Consider the following 20,271-nt stretch of genomic DNA (forward strand, 5'->3'; position numbering starts at 1 on the left):
AAAATATCACCAATGCAGTATTGTAATCTCAATACCCAGCTGCTCTCTTAGCTCTGAACAGTTTCCAGGGGTTGATTTAATAGCACAGTATTGTACACATCCCACAGGTCACTTGAATCTTCCCTTTTTTCTCATACAAGTACCGTACAGTAATGGGATTTCTTATTTAAATCCTCTGCTTAAAAGCTGTAAATCTTGTTTTCATCTTGCCTCTATGACACAATTTTATTGGAGTACTGTACAGTATACAGTATACATACAGTCTATGATACAATGGTACTGTGGTAGCAATACAGTTGTATATGAAAGTGAAAGTGGGCCCAATAGGCATGACTGTCTATTAGGGACAATGTGGATACAACACACTGTGTACAGTACCAAGATTTTGGTAAACAAGGAGGCAGCATGGCTGGTACTGCACTCAACTGCATTTGCTCCCCCAAGTTGTAAACTTTGGTACCCATTTACAGCTGGATAACTGGGAGTGCCAGGGGATCAAACCACCAACCTATGGAACAGGAGGTGAGTGTTGTATCCACTCAACCGCCATATTATGGTAGCTATATAAGTGATGTTAAATCATAATTTGCCTGTCTTCCTGTTTCACTTGTAAGAATGAATGATCACACTGACGTACCTGTACGTTGGCAGGCTGGACTTGGTTTCCTTGACATATGTGACATAGAGGCGCCACAGATCAATGTTGAGCACTTTGGTCAGACATCGTTGAAACAACTGAAATTTTTTACTAAGAATTAAAAATGAAGACTATAAAAAATGTAAAAAAATAAAATTGCACTCTGAGTGTTGCCGACCATACAATACATCAAGTACTGTATACACAAACACACAATACATGTCTATACAAACACACAATACATCAAATATACACAAACATACAACACTGTACATCAAGTATACACAAACACAATACATCAAGTACTGTATACACAAACACAATACTGGTACATACATTAAGTCTATACAAACTACACAATACCCCTCTGTACATTTGTCTACATAAACACACAATACATCAAGTATACACAATGAGGTAAGACATAACATAAAAACTGTTTTTACAAAGACATGGACTACATAAGGTTCACACATCACCAAATACCTAGTTTGTCATACCTGTATTCATAATACAGTACTGTACCTGTAATACTTAAGTTTAGAAAATTTTTAATATGATGAGACAGCACAAGAAAATCACTTCCATTTTTTTTTCAGGTCTGTACAAATAACAGTTTTCTGTACAATAATACATTTATATATTTCTTATAAAACATTTTTAAGTGCACACTAAGAGTACTATCAGGACCAAAGGCCAAGACATGAATTGCTCCTTTCTTCTACTGTCAGTTGGGTTTACAGTAACTATTTTAGCCCATTCTCCGCTTTTTGCTTTCCTATCACGGATAACCCACACAAGCATGGAAAATGGCCATAAAACGTATATGATGATGAAGATGATCTTCATCATCGTCCTAACTCTTCCTCATCAATTCCCTCTCACATCCCCTCCATCCTTCCTAATTCTCTTCTTTTATCCATTCCATCCATCCTTTCCTCTTCTACGATGTCTGACAATTAAGTTCGCGAACTTAATTGTCAGGCCTCATACTGTATCTATCATGTGGTAACTCTTATACATGCATGACTAGTGCCCCAGTCTGTATTTTTATTCATATGGCAGTAAAAACCCTTTACAAAAGTATGTCTATTATGTGGCCATCACCTGATCAATAATACTGTACAGGACCTCGATTTTTCATGTCCAATGCCCAGCGGACAAGTTAACACAGTACAGTACAGTACTGTATTTTGAAAGCAAAATACCCAAATGGTAACTAGTCAGGTGCTGTGAGTGTGAGATCTAACCTCCCCGTAGTACAGTACTTATTTAACTACCCGGTAGTTGTCCATCAACCAGCAAGGTGATGGGATTGAGAGGGTGGGAGGGGGGTGGCTTGTGTGTGCTTTTTTTTTAAGGGATTAGCCCACCAGGGCACAAGTCAATGACCTATATCAGGGCCGGGGAGTGAAAATATTATAATAATAATAATAATAATAATAATAATAATAATAATAATAATAATAATAATAATAATAATAATAATAATAATTAATAAATATTAATACAAATATTAATACAAATATTAAATAGAAAATATAATAATAATAATAATTAATAATTATACAAATACTAAATAAAAAAAATTAATAATAATAATATTATTATTAATAAAGGACCATAAATAAAAAAAGAAAAGAAAAATATCAATAGTGAGAAACAATATATGTATGTTGTGTTGTCAGAGTAAGAGGAACAACTGAATCCCTGCAATTGTGTGTATGTAAATGTGGCAAAAAGTCAGATTGCAACTTGGGACTTGGTCACAATTTTGGTGATGCCATATGGCAGCAGGGTCTACCATTCAACAACACATTATGCTTCCAATATCTTCCCAGACGGTAGTACCTCCCTGTTTGATAACTGCCTATGACCTACTGAAACCATATTATGATGTTACAGCTGAGCTGATTCCTGACTTTTCAGTTTCCAAAATGACCTGCTAAAGAAGCCCAGGGATGTGCAACAACTTCCCAATATTTCTATTGGTCATTCTCACAATGACGTGACCTGAAAATCTGTATAAAAGCTTCAGTGATTTCTGTGTAAGCAGAGTTGTGCTACAAACTGAAGTGGGAATATCAATATGAATAAGAAGCAAAGAATATTGACCGGGTGAGAGTAAAAAGCATTTAGATGAACACGAGTGATATATGAGTTGATACACACAATAAATTTTAATGTTTTAAATTGTTTATTTAATTTTCCCATTAAAAAAAAAAAAAAAACAATCTGGGTGAGCAAATTCTCTCCAAAATTTGTCAGGGCAAGTAATGTTCCACATTATCTGCTCTGCCTGCTGAAAACCCTTGTGGTGTGCAAAATACTATATGAAACTAATTTTCCTACAAGAAACATTGTAGGAAGGAGGGATGAGTTATTGTCTATGAATTTTTTGGGGGTACGTATGTATATTTTATATACAGAAAAACTTAAAAATTAAATTCATACCTGCACGTGATTAAAAAAAGTCCCTTAATTCTGAGGGTGTATTCATGAAAATAATAAGGGTATATCAACATAGGGTGAATGGTCCATAGTTTAGTTATAACACATAAAAGGTAAGATGGGAATGTAATAAAATCAACAGAGGGAAAATTTATTTACAGTTCACTGATATTTAAATATGATAAGTATTATTTAGAGTAAATACTGTATTTAAAGTCCTCCCCTTCTTCCTGCAGGGCACATGTTGAGATTTCTATAGCATATACTGTACTGTACTTTACTTTTTAGTTAACCCCACAATCAACTAAAAAAAAATTAAGACAGGTGATTACTTCAGGACAAAATCAAACAGGTTTGAAACCGCCAATCAGCTGTAATTCTTGAGAAGGGGGCGGGGCATCTTTTCTCAGCTGAGAAAAAACACCCTATAGTCAAGGGGACTGTGCCTTACTAGTTGATGGGTACTGAAGGGCACATCCTCGAGCAGCAATGGCAAAGTGGCAAAGTGTGCTAAAGAAAATATCAGTACAGGGTATGTCTTTCCTGTCAGTCACTGGGGTAGCAGATATGGGCCAATACAGTGGTCACCAATAATGCCGGCCCACACATTCATTGAAATTGTTCCCGTGTTCTACAACTGCTTGAGGATTTTCATCTGACCGGGTGAATAGTGTAATGCAAAAATTAACATTACCGTGGAGGTAATCTGTTGGCTTAAACCCCACATTGCCTCAGTAAGTATCTCCATACTGTACTATCCACTAGTTGTCTCCGCTCATTTCCCTTCTTTAATATCCACTTATTCATGCCTATTCACACCTGTTTCCGAGCAAGAACACAACAATTACACATTCCCATGTGGTACTCAAATATCATAATTACCATTATGTATTTAAAACAACATTTTTGTGACTTGTTAAAGTAAACTTAATGATGTAATACATTAATGGCATAGTCAAGCAATACAGCACAGTACATCAATTCCTACATGTCTCTATGGTAGTATATATAATTAGTCCCTTGTTTCTGTCCGTAGCTTTTTTCGCAGGTCCCCCCATATATATTGTGTTGTAACTAATACTATGTTCATGGAGTCATATACCCTGAATTATGTCTCAAGGCATCTGCAGATTAATGAGACCTTTTTTAATCAGTTCTTACACCATGATCATATCATTTAATAAGATCTAATTCCACCTCTAAAATGACATTTATCTGCTGTTTAATGATAGCAGGTGTTCTTGATAAAGTGCTAGCAGGTGTTTTTGCACTCATTATGCTGATGTGAGAAGTGTACTAGTGTATAGCAGAGAAACATGGGTACTTTAAAGAGAATGGCATAAGCAGGCTAGAACAAGCTGAAATGAGAACATGGAGGTGGGTGTATAATGAGACACTAAAAGATAGGAGGCCTTGAGAGTAGTGATGAAGTTTTTTGTACAGGCAGGCTGAGATGGTTTGGGCATGTGAAGAATGGATGAGATCAATTGGGTTAAGAGGCACATGAGACTAAATGGAGGGGAGAAGAACCAGGGGCAAGCTAAGAATGAAATGAGGAAAGGTTGTAAAAAATTATATTTGAATTAAGAACCTGACATGAAAAGCTGCAGGCTGCCGTGAGGTAATCATGGATAACTCACACAAGTGTGGAAAATGGCTGTAGAACATTGTTGATGATGATGATTATGCATGGTTTGGGGTAATCTTTGAACTAATTACTAACATACTTAAAGGACTTCACGACGCACACACAAGACTCAACACAATGGCTGCTTCACTAGCGGGCAGCCATCATCTTCCACACCTCATACAGTACAAAGTTCTCATTGAATGTTACAACAGCATTAAGACACTGTACAGTGTCACTGAGTGTAAATCCTAGGATCTTTTCATTTTAGTGAACCAATTGTAGGTCACTTATGTGTAGAACGTACTATAAATTCATACACTAAATGTCTAGAAAACTTTTGAAGCATGCTTCAATAGTTAGGCATGATGTACAGTTGCCAACAAAAGTTTGCCACCTCCCTGGGCCTCCCAGACTGAAGCAATATTGACCCCAAATGAGATAAAACAGCACACCCTCACCAGATGACTGTCAGGGTAAGTCAGTTAGGTGACTCATTCCAGTGACTCAGTCTCACCACAGGAGGTGAACTCTTGTTCGCGACAGTATTACTTGAGCAGGAATGCAACGCAGCTGCGTGAAAATTAAATGTAGCTGTACAAAGTTATTACGGTACTGTAATGGGTAACATAAATCAACAACTTGGTGTATTCAAAACTGCAGATGGTAAACCCATAGGTGGTGAAGGATTACTGTAAACACATTCTTGTATCCTTAAGAACAAACCTCTGCACTGTACTTGGTGTTGTAGTGATCTTACTATACACTTTACTTTGTGGTTCATTACATTCTTCAAGAAAAACCTTTCCATTAACACCAAACTTTTTAATCTAAAAATAAGAACAAATAACGTCCAATATCTAACTATATAGGTACCGTATCCTAATTTTCCTTTGTTATCTTTTGTAGCAATTCAGGAAGCATGGTGGGACCTGGGGATTGGGAGGAGGGTGTTGCTATGTCAAAATATGTGCATCTTTCATAGCAATGAAGTCAATACTGAGACTGAGGTAGCAGCCAATATACTGTATACAGGAACAGCCAACATGTATAGTGGGTAGCCATTATATATTGATGGTTTCAAAAATTTAAATCATGTACAGTATACCTGTAGTACAAAAAGTCAGAAAATCAGAGCCATGATCATGTCTATTAGCAATGAGCACAGGTGACCCATAATGGAGGCTTAGAGTAATAACCAGGATACAGATATATATATATACAGTATATGAGAGAGAGAGAGAGAGAGAGAGAGAGAGAGAGAGAGAGAGAGAGAGTATATATATATATATATATATATATATATATATATATATATATATATATATATATATATATATATATATATATATATATATATATATATATATATATATATATATATATACACACACACACACACAGTGGGGTATGCTATAACGAATCTAATTGGTTCTAGAACCTCGTTCGTTATAGCATCCGTTCGTTATAGGGGTAATCCGTTCCAGGCCCCCAAACACAACCACTTGAAACCAATGAAAAATATAATAGAAAATTGTACAAAAAGTGCATAAATGTGCATTTAAACTCCTGAAATAAAGAATATCATTAACACTTGTAATAAAAAATAATAAATTAGTACAAAAAATAATATTCATCCGCGTTCATTGCGGCTGTAGAATTTTCGTACGTTTTAGCATTCTCAATTTTATAGGGAAAACCGTTCGTTATGTAAATATTAGTTATATAAACCGTTTGTTATGACATACCCCACTGTGTGTGTGTGTGTATATATATATATATATATATATATATATATATATATATATATATATATATATATATATATATATATATATATATATATATATATATATATATATATATATATATAGTAAAACTTCATTAGTGCATTTGTAATTTGTCATGAATTTGGCTCCATTCATAAATTCCCAACCTCAAACTTATTTTGACCTACAGTATTCCATTTCAAATTGTAACAAATACCTTACAAAACAGAACTGCACATGGTGGGGGTCTCAAACATCAGTTAGTGGGGGCATACCATAGTGAAAAGACGCTTAGCTCATCTTTCCAACAAATTTGGTGAATTTTGTGCATTTTGGAAGCCTTGGGTGTCTTGTAATGCTATACAGTTGTACCCCACTTAACGCGGTCAATAAAACCCAGAGGGTACCGTGTTAAGTGAAAACCGCGTTAAGTGAACAACAGAACATATGGGATTAATTCCAATAGAAACCGGCCCAACCCCCAAACTCCACTTTTTGACGACACATAACTATGTTGTAGTAAAAATAACATCTTAATTTTATGATGGTACATGCACACAATTAATACTTAAGAGAAATAGAGAAATACAGTCGCCAAGTTAATGTCCATTCAAATAATGGACTCAACTCCCTCCCCCTCTTCTCACACTACACTGCTGGCTCTTCCCTCTCTGAGAAATTTTTGGGGAAAACCACTAAATTTTAATAAATAATACCTCAAACTAAAGTTAGGATAATACAATTGACATTGCTGGATTCCTTGTAAGACCAGGAATATTTTGAATATAAATGTCATATATTTTGCACAAAAGAGAACATATTTACTCAGAGTAAACATTTTATCTAAAATTTGTATGTCTAATGCAAAATATATGATGTTTATATTCAAAATGATCACCAAATTGTAAGAATTCCAGCAGTGTAAATTATATTCTGGCCGGGTAATTTGTATGAATTTTATGAGCTAAAACAAATATCTTCAGTTAATAGAAAAAAAATATTCTTCACGACACTATCTGTCAATCAAAGTACTCCACCTTGCCTCCGCCCCCCTTCTTCCAACCGCGCGGTCAGTCCCAACCCTCCCCCCCACCCCCCACCAATCCTCCCTTCAAGAGATGTTGGGTGAAAAAACTAAATTTTACCATTTTGTATTAAATAATACCTCAGATTAAAGTTAGGATAATATAATTGACCTTGCTGGATTCCTTGTAAGACCAGGAATATTTTGAGTATAAATGTAATATATTTTGCACAAAAGAGAACATATTTACTCAGAGTAAACATTTTATCTAAAATTTGTATGTCTAATGCAAAATCTATGATGTTTATATTCAAAATGATCATCAAATTATAAGAATTCCAGCAATGTAAATTATATTCTGACCGGGTAATTTGTATGAATTTTATGAGCTAAAACAAATATCTTCAGTTAATAAAAAAAAAAAATATTCTTCACAGGGTAACAGATGGTCGGTCGGTCGGTCCCTCCCTCCCCCCCACCCCCCACCAACCGTCCCAAGGAGATGTGTGGGAAAACCAGAATATTTAACTTTTTAGTAATAAATAATACCTCAAACTAAAGTTAGGATAATATAATTGACATTGCTGGATTCCTTGTAAGACCAGGAATATTTTGAATACAAATGTCATATATTTTGCACAAAAAATAACATATTTACTCAGAGTAAACATTTTATCTAAAATTTGTATGTCTAATGCAAAATCTATGATGTTTATATTCAAAATTGTCATCATATTGTAAGAATTCCAGCAATGTAAATTATATTCTGGCCGGGTAATTTGTATGAATTTTATGAGCTAAAACAGGCAGTCAGGCAGGGTGGGGGGCGGGGCAAATCTAAAAATAGCATCTCGAGCCGGACACTCACCGCGTATATGTGGAAAAAACCAGCGTTAAGTGAAAGTTCAGCTCTGGCGAGGCACCGCGTATACGCTAAAACGCGCTAAGTGAAACCGCGTTAGGCGGGGTAATACTGTACAATGAAGGCCCTAGCACTGTTAATGGAGCTGTTATAAAAAAAAGTAAAAAAATTATTGAAACCACAAGGAAAATATGTACCGTAAAATACACACGTTCATGAATTACTGATACGTATGTTGAAAGTGTTGGATAGTTCCGAGAATGGCAGATCTCTACGCACATTTTGTAAAGAATTAAAGATAAGCAAAAATACATTCAATAATATTAAGAAGAGTAAGGATATTTAACATGATGTAATGAAACTTGAGGATAGAATACATGAGAAACCAAAGTGAAGACAGTGTTGAGCATCATCATTGTGTGTTGCTGCTGTATTGTTCCAACATCATAATACCCAAATACTGTAGTTTGAGAAACAATGTTTAGTTGGGTCATGTCATATCTAATAATGGCTCAACATGAGTGGCGTATCTTCAATAATACAGATTTAATTTTAGAGTCTTCACAGTTGTCACTCAGGAAAGTCGGGGAGACTCAGCGTCTCTCAATGCATGCAGGAGAAGCCGCATGCCCTCAATGGACATATAGACGTAACCATCCTATCAATAACATGCTAAAATGAACTTTATTGTGTTGGAGCATAAGGAATTTGAGCCATTTTAGCAAATTTAATACTTTTTTCCCCTAATAAGCATAAAGTCTTATGTTATACGGTTTATTATATATTATATTACCTAAGAGTTGTTGTTCCATAAGAATGGCTATTTAATAAGGTTTCTGTAAATGTAATGGGTACAAATGCATGCACTTTGAAAACTGCATTCACTTGTTGAAAGGCTATGTAGACTGGCGGCGGCTCTCCGTCAGCTGGACAAAACTGGGCAACATTATTATTTTTAATATTTATAAATAACCCTACAGTCCGCTTTCATTTATAGTTTTTTCACTTGGGAAAGTTATTGAGTTTTATTTTACTTAAAATAATAATCGGATCAGATAAATAAAAATATTTACTAATTATTTAAATGTTCAGCAATAAGATCACAGGCAATTTTACAGAGGACCAGTGTTGTGCATGATGCCCATTTTAGATTTTCTATGCATTACAGTAAAACGGCCCACATATGGGGGGAAGGGGCCGACGGATAATCCAAAAGGTCGATTAATAGTAAATAAAGTCTACGGAAATAAAACATATGCGCCCGATTTGAAATCTGTGTAAGTACACAATAAAATATAATTATGTATTTAGCATCTACGTGCAATATATTTTTTTCCATAAAATGCATATTATTGTACGAACAATATCCAGCTCCTCCCCGACTTACGACAGGGTTAGGGATCCAAATCCAGGTCGTAAGTCGAAATGGTTGTAAGTCGAAAATGCTTAAATAGTACACAGAAAATCTAAAATGGGTGTCTCTTTTTCTTCTCAGCACCACAAAACTCTCACTTTTAAGCTTGCCAGCCATTTTAAAGTGAATTACAAACGAAAATGTTGTCAGTACACAGCACAATCACTGACGTTGGGACTTGAAAATACGTACTGTAATTTGACAAAATTTTGGTATGACTGAGGCAGGTCGTAAGTGAGGGTGGTCGTAAGTCAAGTAAGTTGTAAGTCGGGGAGGAGCTGTATAAGATTTGTTTATTTCAAGCACTATATGCACTGAGTAAACAAACATTTTTTTAATCTAAGCACTATATGCACTGGGATACGGAAAAATCAAGTACAGTACAGTACAATCGATTTTCCTATTTTTAATTTATTGCCCATTTATTTATATATTTTAGGGGTCCGGGATTGGCGGTTAATCCGAAAGTCGGTTAATCGACTTACGACCTGGTCGTCGGTCCCTAACCCTGTCTTAAGTTGAGGACTGACTGTACCTGCGTTTGAGGACAGACAGTTCGACACAGCACTGACCCACATTAAGTTCACAGAAGAAGTTATAAGAAATAAGCTGTCAAAGCTAAAGGTTCATAAGTCCCGGCCCTGACATGGTGCATCCCAGAGTGCTAAGAGAATTGTGCAACGAGCTTGCTGAGCCCCTGAAGATCCTGTTCTGTAAATGCCTGGATGAGCAAAAGGTCCCCAGTGATTGGAAAATGGCTCATGCGAGTCCTATCTCCAAGAAGGGCGATCGTCACTCCACAAATAACTATAGACCGATGATCCTGACCAGCATAGTATGTAAAGTACTTGAGAGCATAATAAGCGAGGCCATGATGGAACATCTAATACGAAACAACCTTGTAAAGGATTGCTAACAAGGTTTTATGCTCCTGCTTAACACAATTACTCAAGGTACTGGATATTTGGACCCAAATTATGGAGCAGGGTGGTAATATCGACAATATATACCTAGATTTTGCCAAGGCTCTCGACAGTGTACCTAATGAAATGCTGAAAATTAAACTGGAAGGGTATGGAATTCAGGGAAATGTCCTAGTGTGGATCAGAGACCTTCTACATGACCGCAGGCAGTGTGTGGTGATTAATGACATGAAATCATCATGTGTACCCATCACAAGCGGAGTACCACAGGGCAGTGTATAGGGCTTGCTGTTGTTTGTTTGCTTCATAAACGACATGCCCGATGCTGTACATTCCACCATACAAATGTTTTTGGATGGCCCCAAGTTATTTCAGGGAATTCAGAACCAAGCAGATTGTGAAGAGCTGCAGAAGGATCTCTGTGAGCTTCAAGAATGGTCGAAGAAATGACTGCTACGATTCAATGTCACAAAGTGTAAGAGGCTGCTCCTGGGGCGTACTAACAGTAAGGAAGCATATCATATGTCCCAATGGGATGAAGAAACTGCACTATTTGAGACTGAATGTGCAAAGGACCTAGGTGTGTATGTTGACAAGGAGCTGAAGTTCTCAGGCCATTGCGAGAAGAAGGTAAATCAGGCAACTAAATTATTAGGTCTTATAAGAAAGTCACCTGAGATATGCTAGGGAGTGTCAGTTGATAGAAAAGGTCCAAAGGAGGGCACCAGACTGGTGCCTGCACTACGGCACCTCAGCTACCCTGAGAGATTAGAGCGCCTGAAATTACCTAGCTTATGCTACAGACGGGCAAGGGGAGACCTAATTGAGGTGTATCAACATCTCAAAGGGCACTACTCAGTCGAGTGCCCTTACCTGGAGCTGGCGGAGGCTTGCCCCACAAGGGGTCACAGCTCAAGATTGAAGAAGCCGCAAGCCCAGAAAACTGTGAGGGGTAACTTTTTTGGAGTGAGAGTTGTGAACTCTTGGAACAATCTGCCAGAGTGTTGTGACGGTACCGAGTGTGAGCTCTTTCAAGACAAGACTTGACAAGCACTGGAGCAGGTTCAGATACTTTCAGGAGCCAGTGCATGCCCAGTACTTACCAACAGTGCGTAAAGAGACGTGACCGATCGCCCAAGCGGCTAAAGAGCCAATCAGTGGTGAAGAGGATAAAAGTTAATAAAATAAAATGATCATTTAACCAAAATACTGGCAACTTTTAATGTCAGTTTGTTGACTCCACTTGAAAATGCAGTAGTATCAGTCATATCCCCGTTAGGCGGAACAATTGGTACAATGCACTTCCGGGAATGAGAGATTTCCAGGTAACAAAACGACACTCAAATCCAGAAAAATTTCCCATCCCAGGAATTTTTCCGGTTATAGCACTGAGAAAAGTTTCTTTAAATTTTCCGGAAATTGTGCATTGGTATTTCATCCTCAGAATCTGCTCCCAGATCCAGGGGAATTTTTTTTTAAGAGTTTCTGCCATTTTCTTGGAATTTTCCAGAATGACTCATTATTTCACCCTTGGAATTATACTCGCTGACCCAGAGAAAAAAATTGGAGAGTTTCTGGAATTTTCTCTGAATTACACATTTCATCCTCAAAATTTGCTCCCAGACCCTGAATTTTTTTTTAGTTTCTGGAAATTTTCAGAAAATGCGCCCGATTATCATCCCCAGAATTTATTTGGGAGAGTTCCCGGATTTTATCTCAGAATTTTCTAGAAAACACGCCTGATTTTCAACCTCTGAAAAATTTCTCAAACCTGGAATTGAGTGAAATTTTCCAGAAAAATTATGAGCAAATTTAAATTCCGGCTAATGGAGATATTATTTACAATAGATTACCATCAGCAATTCATTTCTCAATCTACAACCCTTCTATTGTAAAACAGAGGAGGTAATGAACAACTTTAATTTATAATATAAAGTGTTGAATGCCATAGTTAAGAGATGAATGGAAGATGAACTATTGTATTACCATATCTTATTTGCTGTACCTTGAAACCTCACCAGACCTACCTTGATGGCTAAACTACATAGGCTGTAATTATTGTTAAACACAATTCAGTACAGTATACCAAAACAGTTAAATATAACTTAAGTACAGTAAATGGTGTATTGTTTTCGTCAGCGATGGTGGCTATTATGACTGTGGACTAACCCCGATGGAAGCTTCCATTGCTTGAGAATAAGACGAAGAAACAGGATTCATGTGAAATATACAGCAATGCCTAGGTTAGTTGTTGTTGGTCTTGCGGTGCCGTGGTTGCACTCCTTGTTCCCATGCAGATGCCCTGGGTTAGATTCCTGACTAGTGAACTAACTAACTCTATATATATACACAGAATATATATATATATATATATATATATATATATATATAGATATATACAGTGGGGTATGCTATAACGAATCTAATTGGTTCTAGAACCTTGTTCGTTATAACATTCGTTCGTTATAGGATTAATCCGTTCCAGGCCCCAAAATACAACCACTTAACACTGAAAAATATAATATAAAATTGCAAAAATTTAAAAAAAGTGCATAAATATGCATCTAAACCCCTGAAATAAAGAATATCATTAATACTTGTAATAAAAAACAATAAATCAGTAAAAAAAAAAAAAAAATAATGTTCGTTGTAGGAATTTCGTTCGTTATAGCATTCTCAATTTTATAGGTAAAACCGTTCGTTATAGGAATATTCGTGGTAGAATCCATTCGTTATAGCATACCCCACTGTATATATATATATATATATATATATATATATATATATATATATATATATATATATATATATATATATATATATATATATATATATATATATATATATATATATATATATATATATAAACAAAAAAATTTACAGTGTAGACAATGCAAGTAATACATTTCAACATGTACAGGTATATACAGTACACAATATAGGTACTGTATACAGTTCAACATGTACGGTATAGCTATAGACAACACAGGTATACAATTCAGCATGTATAAAGACAATGCAATTACAGCAAACAGTACTGTATACAATATCCAAAGTCCCTAAACAATGTGGGTAAACAAAACCATGAGATGCTTATTTCCAGTAGGATCCTTTGTATTCACTGAGAGGAATACCTATGACTACAGTATATGGTAACAGTCAATATCATATGTCAGATCACAGGAAAACTTAGCTACATAGGCATGATGAAATGATCCTTAAGACATCAGATGGTACAGTATACAGAAGCAGCTTGGCCTGTTTCCGTTTTCACACCCAAAACTCTGAAAGAAGTTGTCTTCAGTGCAATTTGAGGAACATTCCAAAACGTTGGAAGTTCACAAGATGTATCCAACATGAAGTCTGAAGAGTTCTCCAATCTACACATTATATATGTACTCCTCCACGGTCTATTACTGGACCAATATTTAAATGTATCAGCTTTCTTCAGAAAGTTTGAAAGCCAGCTATCTGGAATTGGGTCATTACTAGGGACATCCACTGGGGGGGTACACTTGCATCCCCCTGGAAAATGAGAAATTTAAATTTTTCCTCAATCCTTGTTCACAATAAGTATATGATATTACAAGTTTTTAAGTGAGCTGTAGGCCTACCAGAAAATTTGCAGTGAGAAGGTTGTCTGCAGGAAGGGTCGTATTGAGGCTGGTGATGAAATACCTCAGCATCACATGGAGAATGTCAAGTACTGTATACCTCAGAGGAGACAGAATGAGCTCATCAGCATTTGTGAGGATATCATATGTGAAAAGATTGTTTCTGCAGCCAATAGAAGTACTGTGCAGTATTGGGTGCATATGAAACAGCACACACTATATATCTGGCAAAGAGCAGCATTCTACAGTATTGGTGTTTGCATTGTTGACCAATGTAACAAAGGACATACACTCCGTGGAGAGTTCTTAGAATATATTTCTCAAGAGCAGATGGATGCTAATACACTACTATTGCACACGCCTTGATCTCCCAGTGTACAAATTAAGGATTAGCCCAAAGGTTGAAATTTAGTGATTAAATATCTCAATTCTGTTGCAGAAGCTCGCAATATTATTGATACCATCAAAGCCATAATATTTTTCCATGAGTCCCAAAAGCTGCTACCTTTGCTATGTGAAATTAGGTGGATGGCCAAGTACCAAAGCATCAGAATATTTGCTGGCTACTTTGAAAATATCCACTATCAGTTAGGAGTCTTGTCTGCAACAGCAAACCAGTCAAGAAGCAAATCAGCTGCAGTGTACATCTTGAAATCCAACATTCCTGATGTATACTGTATGGTTATTATAACAAATCATTCACCAATGCTGGAACCAGTAACACAAGCTTTGCAAGTTGTCGAACTTGATGTCTTCAAGGTTCATGACTATGTTCAGAAGCCGTTGACTAATTGCAAACCACAGAAGAAAAGTTGTACAGGTTGACAACCCTTCATCCGAAATTCCGAAAACCGAAAAGCTCTGAAAACCCCCAAAAAAATTTGTGGAGCAATTTTTTTTTTTTTTTTGTATTAGCCCACCCGGGCACATGTCACTGACCCACATCGGGGCCTGGGGGGGTGAAAATATAATAGTAATAATAATTATAATAATAATGATAATACAGTAATAATAATAATTATTCATAGTAAATAAAATTTTTAATAAAAAATATGCAAAAATAAAATAAGAATGATAACAATAATAATAATAATAATAATAATACCGTAACAATACTACTGTAATAATGAAATAATAATAATAATAATAAAGAAATGCATGAATGAAAAAAAAAGATCAAAAGTGAGAAACATGACCTAGACCTATGAATTATTATTATTATAATTATTATTACATTTTAGCCCCCAGGCCCCAATGTGTGTCAGTGACCTGCTGTGCCCGGGTGGGCTGATCCCAATAAAAAAAAAAAAAAACTAACCATTCTGAAATCAGAAAAATTAAAAAAACCGAAATGCATCTGGTCCCAAGGATTTCGGATAAGGGATTGTCAACCTGTAGTACATTTTAAGGAAGATATCTTGACGAAAGTTGAAATGATTGCAGAAGCACTTGGAATCGAGATACATATGCCTCATCAGTGTGGATGTCTAACTCAACGGTCAATCTACCAAAGCAAAACAGCAAAAAAGTATTATCATGTTGCAGTATTCGTCCCATACTCTACCAGGATTCCATAACTGAGTCTCTGAGAACTCATTTTGGTCTAGACAACAAAAGTCACTTCTGTCTTTTCTCTTCATTCTCTATTGATGCCACAGCCAGATTGTAGTTTCTCAGATCTCATGGTCCAGGTAAAAGAACTATATAAAATGCCTATAATGTACTGTATATTTATAAATTAGATTTAAAACAATAATAAAAGTAATAATTTATAAAAAAAAAAAAAAAAGCATACGGGAGCAACTAAAATTTGTCTAGCATGTCTAATTAAACACCAGTGGAATATTAAAATGAGTACTTTGTGTACCCTTGGTAAATGCACAGTTGATACTTGTGCATTATTTTTTCAATAAATTTTCAATACTGTATTGCCACGACATCAGCTGAACCCGACTTAACAGCAGTTGATCACACTCATGTGCCAGTCAGCTGGAACAGTACATTCCATCAAGACTGCATTAAATAATTTTTTCACCAACACACCAACATCGTTTGATGCTCTCACCATTTCTGCAGCCATTCCAGAGCTTCCTGCCCCATCTGTATTTCATTCAGTAATTGAACATAGCATCTCAGAGCATCCTTGTTTTCCTCATTATCAACGAGCACATCACCACATCCCTTTCACACACAACATTCTTGTTGCTTTTCTGTATTTGGTCTCCAAGTATTCCTTCTTGTCACTATCCATTATCCAGGTTTATACAATCCTCTTTTCTCCTTTATCACTCTGACCACTATTGTTCCACCACCATGTTGTTGCTTTTCTGGCTGGGCCCTTCATCCAGCCACGCCACACATTTTGTCAGCCACATTAGGCAGAACATCCTTTATTTTGGACCAGTATCTTGCTATATTTTACTGTAGTACTTCTAAAATTGTTGCTGGCTTTCTACACTTCACAACTCCTTGGAACAGACACCTTCTTCCTCTCTCTGCACCTTTTAGACAACATGCCACACACAAGGCATATTCTTCCCCTGCTCTAATCTTTATAACGCTAACAAGCTATTTTTATCTGATGTAGGCAATCTGGGTTTTAGTGCCATCTGAGTCAAACATAACCAGTCTACTCTCCCTTACTCAAGTATTGTTTTTCCGTCCATACTCCTTGTACCAATTTGTACCATAGCCTTTTCCACCATGCACTACTTCATAACTTCTCGTGTATACACCGATTAAAATTTATTCGGCACCCTTACGGTGATACAAAATGACACGCGCCGAATAATTTTTTACCGGGTGTACACTAATATGACCATTTAGGTCACCACTCTGTATTACAATTTCCCTTCAAAAAGCTGTGATATTTCTAAGCTGTATTATATACTGTATTTAGAGTTTTAGACATTAACCAATAAAGAGTCAATGTATTACAGGTATGCATTGTTTAAACTCGCCATATAGTAAGCCGTTCACGGTGGTGATCATGTACAGCATAATTGCAATACCAAGTTTCATTAAAATTAACTATTTAACCGTTAAGATGGTGGAAAACATAAGATGATGATCTGCAACCCTCGAGTGAAATGACTTAACACTTTGAATACAATGTCTCACCCCTCTGAACGCGATAACCAGTACTGTACCTAATCGCCAGAGCACGATGGCAATGTTCTAAGGCAGTGGTTCTCAACCTTGTTTGCCCCATGCACCCCTTTCACCATATGTCAGAATGTCATTCCCCCCTCCTTTCCAAGATTGTCTGCCTCAAAAAGTGCATTCCAAATAATATGCATATAATACTGAAAATCCTTTATTTTTTCCATGTTAGTATCAGTTTTCCCCCCCCTGAAAACCTGAGGGGGGAAATTCCCCCCTGGTTGAGAACCCCTGTTCTAAGGGTTAAGGTGGTGGTGTAATACATAATATCACATGTCTGGCCTTAAGGGCTCAAAAAAATAAGTGTAAATTTATCCTTTACTACAGTTCTCCAGTTTTTGCTTCTATTTACTGTTCTGATACATTGTAGATGTTCTACAACTCAAAAAGACCAAATTCAATAAATGTACTAATTTTAACAACTCTGTTCTTGAAGTACTGTACTGTAGCTTGAAATGTAAAATTCCTTAACTGCAGAAAAAAATTATCCTTTAGTATTTAATATTTGACCATGTTACCCTTTGATTTTAACACCAGGTGAAGTTGACTTGGCATGGACTTAACAAGAGTTTGGAAATGCGGTAATCACAACCCATCTCTATTGATCAGATCTACTTGGTCTCCTGCAAGCGAGGTGGTGAGGATGTGTTCTGTGTTGACAGCTTGTTTCATCTGACTCCATCCATTCTCTATTGAGTTGAGGTCCATTGAGTTCCTAGGCCATTCCAGAACTCAAATATTCTAGCACACACATCATGAGGAGTTGCTTTTAGGTGGCAAGATGAGATGAGGCGACACGTTCAGCTTTTTTTTGCAGCCCTTGTTCAATCTAATGGTCCGACACATCTTGAAGGAGGTTATGGTGGTCTTTCTTCCTTTCTGCTGCAGTCTTTGTCAAATTCTTCATCTGTTTTCATCTAAGAAGCATGTCAGTGGCCTTGGAGGTCTTCTTGGGCCACCTAGGAGATGACTTCCAAGGTGGACAGAATTGACAAAAAAATTGCATGCTATTCTCTTTGGTCATAATTGTTGCTGTGCCTCTCCTGGATTTCTTTCAGAGGAATTTTCTCACCCAACATGGCAAGGACTTGAGGTTTTTCCTTACCAAACAAGCTCTTGGGAACCATGGTGACTGTTCCGAGAGTAATTTTATGTTCTTAGGTAATCTGATAAGAAATTCAGAGGACAAGATTTGTATGATTTTCAGCACCACAATTAATTTCCTGCAGTTGTCTATAAATTCCTGGAGCTTGCATTAGGTGACATGCAAACAAAAAAATAGCTAAATACAATTTTTTAGTTTCATCGCAATAATTCCATCATGTTGTTTAAAACAAAAACAAAGCACAATAGTTAAGCATTGAAGAGCTAATCTCTGACCAAGAGGTCAACCACTCGTATATCTTCAGCCACATCAAATGAAGTGTAATCTGGTAACAAAGCTTCACAGTTGTTGTAGTCATTGATGTGGGTTTTGTAATGACTCATAATACTGCACTTATTTCACAGTGAAGGCCCATTATAAAAGGAATTTCAACTGCTGCGAATGTTTAGAGATATTGTATGTCTACAAAGAATGTGGAAGCTTCCTTTATAAGTACTTTCTGGTTTCAATACCCATAACTTTACTGTGTGTTTTACTGGTGTTACAAATGGATGAACTTGGTTCTCATGCATTGGTATACCTACAGGTATAGTACCATATGTAATTTCTTGGCATTCATCTTTTCCTTCTTTACAGTAAGTTCTTGAATCTACACACAGGTCTGGCCTTTCTGGTAATATTATTGGTAGTAGTTTGGTCCCGAGTTCTTGCTTGATTATGGTATATGTTGGCCTGTTGGGCAATTCACATGACAACAATTTGTCTCACTCAAGTGTTCCTATATTTATAGCTATTACACCATTGACATCGCATTAACTCTGAGAGATCAAGTCATTTATCTTTACATTCCTCAATAACATTACTCAACGTGTATAAACAGGAAAGGCGAAAACAAAAAACAATCAAACATTTAGAATCCTTCACCAATGACCAATTTTGTTGAAAACAGACAGGTAGTCCTCTGAAATCTAGCATAATAAGCTGTTAAAATTTTATTAACACCAGTAGCACAAACTGTACTACCAACAAACAAAACACAGGCAAACCGACCTAAACACACGTCCAAACATACTCTGTTAATTACTGTAGTTGAAAAGGTTTAAGTCAACACACATACCCTGGGTGATAATACCCATGGGCCAACATTTATGAGATGGGTTATAATATCCCTTGGCCATTGGTCAACACGCATGAGATGGGTTATAATATCCCTTGGCCATGGGTCAAGGTACATGAGATGGGTTATAATATCCCTTGGCCATGGGTCAACACGCATGAGATGGGTTATAATATCCCTTGGCCATGGGCCAACACGCATGAGATGGGTTATAATATCCCTTGGCCATGGGTCAACACGCATGAGATGATTATAATATCCCTTGGCCATGGATCAACACGCATGAGATGGGTTATAATATCCCTTGGCCATGGGTTAACACGCATGAGATGGGTCATAATATCCCTTGGCCATGGATCAACACGCATGAGACGGGTTATAATATCCCTTGGCCATGGATCAACACGCATGAGACGGGTTATAATATCCCTTGGCCATGGGTCAACACACGAGATGGGTTATAATATCCCTTGGCCATGGGTCAACACACATGAGATGGGTTATAATATCACTTGGCCATGGGTCAAGGTACATAAGATGGGTTATAATATCCGTTGGCCATTAAC

The 20,271-nt window shown here is 36.6% G+C and overlaps 1 protein-coding gene across 1 annotated transcript in view; it reads right to left on the reverse strand.

The window, feature by feature from the left end:
* Positions 1-20,271, reverse strand: part of LOC121853422 (protein suppressor of forked-like) — a 40,243-nt gene that overhangs the window by 11,582 nt on the left and 8,390 nt on the right. The window contains exon 5 of the mRNA XM_042347521.1: positions 638-735. Within this exon, the coding sequence (XP_042203455.1) occupies positions 638-735 (98 nt within the window). The remainder of the gene's footprint in view (positions 1-637; positions 736-20,271) is intronic.

This window comes from Homarus americanus, unplaced genomic scaffold (assembly GCF_018991925.1).
Source record: "Homarus americanus isolate GMGI-L3 unplaced genomic scaffold, GMGI_Hamer_2.0 scaffold4896, whole genome shotgun sequence".
NCBI classification, from domain to species: Eukaryota; Metazoa; Arthropoda; class Malacostraca; order Decapoda; family Nephropidae; genus Homarus; species Homarus americanus.